The sequence below is a fragment of the Aptenodytes forsteri genome, unplaced genomic scaffold, assembly GCF_000699145.1.
Source record: "Aptenodytes forsteri isolate BGI_AS27 unplaced genomic scaffold, ASM69914v1 Scaffold14, whole genome shotgun sequence".
NCBI classification, from domain to species: Eukaryota; Metazoa; Chordata; class Aves; order Sphenisciformes; family Spheniscidae; genus Aptenodytes; species Aptenodytes forsteri.
The window spans coordinates 1,131,864-1,136,904 of NW_008794457.1; the positions used below are offsets into that span (position 1 = coordinate 1,131,864).

At 60.0% G+C, this 5,041-nt stretch overlaps 1 protein-coding gene across 1 annotated transcript in view; it reads right to left on the minus strand.

Moving 5' to 3' along the window:
• Positions 1–558: 558 nt before the first annotated feature.
• LCAT (lecithin-cholesterol acyltransferase) overlaps positions 559–5,041 on the minus strand; it is a 7,974-nt gene continuing 3,491 nt past the window's right edge. Inside the window, exons 2-6 of the mRNA XM_009290763.2 lie at positions 4,552–4,708; positions 3,976–4,091; positions 3,538–3,633; positions 3,034–3,258; positions 559–1,609 (exon numbers count right to left, since the gene is read on the minus strand). Of these exons, the coding sequence (XP_009289038.1) occupies positions 987–1,609; positions 3,034–3,258; positions 3,538–3,633; positions 3,976–4,091; positions 4,552–4,708 (1,217 nt within the window). The 3' untranslated portion in view covers positions 559–986. The remainder of the gene's footprint in view (positions 1,610–3,033; positions 3,259–3,537; positions 3,634–3,975; positions 4,092–4,551; positions 4,709–5,041) is intronic.

Here is a 5,041-nt window from a genome sequence, read left to right on the forward strand (position 1 = left end):
TCGCCAGCCCCGGCTGTGTCCCCAACCCCAGTTGCATCACCAACCCTGGCTGTATCGCCAGTCCCAGTTGCATCGCCATCCCCGGCTGTGTCACCGACCCTGGTTGTGTCACCAGTCCCAGTTGCATCGCCGAGGCGGTTGCATCGCCGAGCTGGCTGCATTGCCAGCCCCGGCTGCATCACCAACCCCGGCTGTGTCACCAGCCCCGGTTGTACCGCCAGCCCCAGTTGCATTGTCATCCCAGTCGCGTCGCCAGCCCCAGTCACACTGCCAGCCCCGGTTGCATCGCCAACCCCGGTTGCATTGCCAGCCCTGGCTGCATCGTCAAGCATGTGGCTTTTCCCAAAGCCCCGGCTCCTGGGGTGCCGCCGGGCAGTGAGCGCCTCTGTTTTCGGTTACGGCTGGCTTTACTAACCCGCTGCGCAAGGACGAGGCAGGCTCAGCGCTCAGAAGCAAAGTGTGTTTATTATTTTGTAAATCTGCTGATTTCGAGTTGGTCTTGCCCAGGGAGCCTAGCTCGCTGCCTGCAAGCTGGCGGCTGGCAGAGGTGCTCTTGCAAGGCGTACCTGCCGTGCCACCCCCGTGCCACCCCCGTGACCGCCCTGGTAAGTCAGAGCCCACACTCATTACGCGAGTTGCTCTGTCCCAAGTGAGCAGAGGCTACGGCACCGCGGGCTCCACAGCCTCTGAAGTGCCTAAACATGGCTTGCTAGCGACGAGGGCTTGTGCGTACGCCGTAATTCGCAAGTGTGATGTTAATGAGCTGGCAGCGCGGTTAATTATCCACCCGCTAGTGGGAAGTGACAAGCCTCTGAAGTATAATTAATCGCCGTTCCCGAAAGAAAAACCAATCATTGTGGAAGTGGGTGCCAGCCCATCCACCTGAGTTGTCGGTCTTGCTCCTTTTCCTTCCATACTCAGCTCCAAGTCCTGCATGGCAGCTTGTGGTGGCTACCAGCATGGAGGGAAGCTGGCCCTCATTCCTTTCAGTTCTTTTTGGGCTCCTTAAGGACCTTCTGTCCAGGTAGGATCTTCCCCCCCTTCCCTGCCTCTGGGCTGGATCTCACCTGCCCCGGCCCCCCCTGTTCCTGTGGGCTCCCCAGCAGGATTTCGTTGATGGAACTGAGCGTCAGGTTGCTGAAGACCATGTTAAGGTGGTCGACGCCTCGCAGCTCCTGGACGTACACCTTCTGCTTTTGCTGGTCGCGCCATCGCTTGCACAACTCCAAACTGCGTGTGTTGACAGTGTCGTCCCCATCGCCATAAATCATGTCCACGGGGTCCTCGTAAGGGAAACGCTCGTCATATATGTAAGTCTCCACAGTGGGGTAGCCTGTGCCATAGAGGCAATACGTGTCCACCCCAGGAGGGGGTAAGCCCTTCAGCAAGTCCTTCATGTCCTCCCACATGTACCAGCCGTCCTCCAAGTTGACGTCGGTGAAGAAGCGTTGGTAGTCCCGGTAGGTGTAATTGTAGGAGGGTGTGGAGATGAAAACGTGGGTCTCGGGCCAGGCCAGGCTCGTTGGGAACATCCAGGGGCTGGTGGTGGTCATGCGCTGCTCTTCACGCAGCTTGATGTTGGACATGAGTGGGATGCCCTGATTGTCACCTGCAGGACAAACAGGGGCTCGTCAGAAAGAGCACCAAAACGTACCCTCGCAAATGGTGCCCCTTGGGCGGCTGTGCTGGGACCAGCCCGTCCAGCAGTGACTCACAGCTGTCTCCTGGCTGGGGTATGGTTCCACCTCAGATCTTCCCCTGCTTAGCCCTGTCCTGCCCTGCCCACGACCGTACGTCCTCTCCTCACCCCTCTGGCTGCAGATATCCAGAGCAACCTTCCAAACGCTTCTCTCTGCCATAACATCTCTAGCTGCTAGGAGGGGCTGAGTGTAGATAAACCTGGACGTGTGATGGCCCTTGACCAACCCAGTCCCGGACTTTCCTTGCAACCCCGGCACCTCCACGCCTGCCTGCAGGGACAGGAGTGAGCTGAGCCCGATGAGGCTGCTGATAACGGGTGGCCAACCTGCATGCATCCTGCAAGCCTCGGCATTTTTGGTGTGTCTGGAGCCCTAAGACCATGCAACGATCTCGGATTGCCATAAAAATGTCTCTGGCCCTTGTGGCAACAGAGAAAAATATGAGGGGATGACTTAAGGGTGATGCAAGGGGGCAGATGTTAAAATCTTCAAGCACATGATTTTAATTCCACGCATTTTTGGAGGCTCAGCTTGTGACTTGTAGATATTCTGGGCTGTCAGCATTAGGCAAGTGATTGTGGTTTTCTGGGCTGAAAAGAGACTAAAGAGGAACTGGGTGAAGGGAGATTAAAGCCTGAAGACAGCAAAGCTTATGGGGGATGGGCTTTGAGATGTGGGGAGATCCAAGGAAGTGGTGCAGGAGAGCATGAGTGTCCCTTGGGTGACCTCCACGTCCTCTGCTGCAGAAGGGCTGTATGGTTTGGAGTGAAGGTCCAGCAACCTGCATGGGTGGAGGCAGCGCAGATGTCTGGGGAGGCAGTGAGAAGGGGGTGAGCATGCCCCAAACTGCTTCCCTGGCCCCAAGATTTTTGGCTGAGCCCTTTTCTTGCCCAGGATGGGTGTTTCGGCTTTCAAGGAGCACCCCTAGCCCAGGAGTCGACCCTGGGCATGGTGCAGGCTGTGCTGCAGGCTGTCTGGCGAGAGCTGGTGTGGAGGAAGGGGGACGGCCAGGCTGCAGGTGGACCCTTCTGACAGCCGTTTTCCGTACACGCAAACTCACCAGCCGCAATCATGGAAACCAGAGCGAGCTCCAGGGCATGCCCTGGGCCGCTCTCCTGCCGTCGGGGCTGTGGCAGGAACCTCCGTGGTGCTTTCTGCACCGCGGGATGCAGCAGCATCAGCACCAGAGCACGAGTGCTGCCTCCACAGACCCCTCGGCCGTCTGTCCCCCACCTCTTCCACCACTGTGTCCTTTCCCTGCCCACCACCACCCTTCCATTTCTGCAGGAGGGAAAGAAAGCAAAGAGGGGGCTGCACACAAGGAGTCACCCACCGGACGCCAGGACACGCAGGGGCTTGACGGACCCTCCCCAGGGGGCACCCAGGGAGATGAAACCCCCGATGTACTGATCTTTCCAGGCTTGCGTCTGCTGTAGCAAGAAGTAGAGGATGTTCAGGTTGCCCATGCTGTGTGCAATGAGGAAGACGCGTCGCTGGTACTCATCGTGCATCTCCTCGATGAGTGCCTTCAGGTTCTGGAAATATTCGGGCTGCTCCTCTGTGGACAAGAGGGGCACCAGCTCTTGGCCACCTCACTCATGGCCACAGGGCTCCAGGGCTGACCCTAGGAGCCCCGACCAGAGAGAAGTGTGGCCACAGAGGCCACAAGTGCTACCATGCATTCACATGAGAGCACCACAAATGGCTGAGCGACCACCACCATGGGCAGCCGTCCCTGTCCAGGGGGTTCCTCCACACCAGCTGGCTCACCCAGCCCATGAGAGCCATCCTGCTTCCCTCCCTGCATGGGTGGCCTGGCCACAAACCCCAAACTTACGGGGCCCGACCCTCCAGTCGTAGGGGGCTGCCCGAACCGTCTGGTCCCTCACGTAGCCGTTGTTGACCAGGTTCTGCACCAGGGTGTGCAGGTAACCTATGGACAGAGAGAACAGGTGGGAATTAGGTCTGTGGTCTTCTCCTGTCAACCTTTTTCCACCCTGGTCCTGTTCATGGCCACAATGTCCTCTGGTAAGCCCTGTATCTTGGTGGCTCCAGCCAGAGGTAGTGGCTCCATGCGTCCCACGTGCGCTGGGCTCAAGGGTGGGGTGGTCCCCACTGGCACTCGAAGGGAGTGTGTCCCCGAGGCCGACGTCCCTCAGTCCCAGGTGACCTGGGCTCTCTGCAGAACCAGTCCCCCCTGGAGACACGGAGACCCCTCTCCACTTGCAGGGAGCGCGTGGGAGCCTCGGACACCCTGCGCCTCTCCTCCTCTCACCTGCCAGCTTGCTCTGATCCAGGTATTCCACAGAATAGGTCTTGCCGAAGCCAGGCACGCGGATGTGCACCCCTGGGGCATTGGTCATCTTCCGAGAGGTTCGGTTGTACACCACCCTGCAGGGACAGGACAGAAAGTAGCAGAAGAACTATATCCCCAAGGGAGGGGGTGGAGATCACTGGGTGGCAGCTTGGACCTGGGTGGCTGTTTCCAAGTCTTGTGTGGATGGGGAGGTGGACTGGTACCAAGCCAGCACCCGTGCCAATCGCCCAGCATCTCGGGGCAGGAGGCTCTGATGGAGCGGGCTGCGGCGGTCCCCTTGCCCTGCGGCCCCGGGCAGGGTGGCAGCATCTCCAGCGGGTGCTGAGGACGGTCTGGCTGGCACGAGCACGTGCCAGGGACATGGCAAAGGGACGGGCGCTCGGAGCAGGAGCCAGCCAGCTGTGTTCCCAAACAGTCCCATGGTGCTCCCGTGGTTTTCCGTGTGCTAGGTCGTGGCCGAGGGGGAGGAGAGGTGAGGGAGATCCCTGGTAGGTCATTTCCCCGGGGAGCTCCCGGCATGGGGGTGTGCGGTACCTGGTGTTATCGATCCAGCAGTCAACTCCCACTGGCAGGAACGTGTTGAGGTTGAGCCAGATGGTGAAATAGTCCTCCGTTTTGCGGTAGCACATCCAGTTCACCACGTCCGGCTTGTCCAACTTTGCTTCCAGCTGGTTCCCGAGACACCCGGGCACTGGTGGCACCGCAGAGGGAGAGCAGAGCCAGCTACAGACCCCGTCCCACTGGCCCTGTGGGGCTGCCCAGCCCGGCGCTTCCCCTGGCCCCCCAAGCAGGGCTTCCCTGGGGGCTGCCCGGCTGGGGATACCTGGGGACCCGCTGGAGCAGCATCCCTGGAGAACAGCCTGCTCTGCGCAGGAGCGAGGGCGCTCGGAGCCGAGATGCGGGGTGAGCCTGGAAGCGGCACTAAAAACGCATCCTCAGGGACCCCCTGAGCTGCCTTTCTCGTGGGGTGACCCCCAGAGCTGCCACCCTCGGCCCAAACCTGCCAATCCCCGCCAGACAGAAG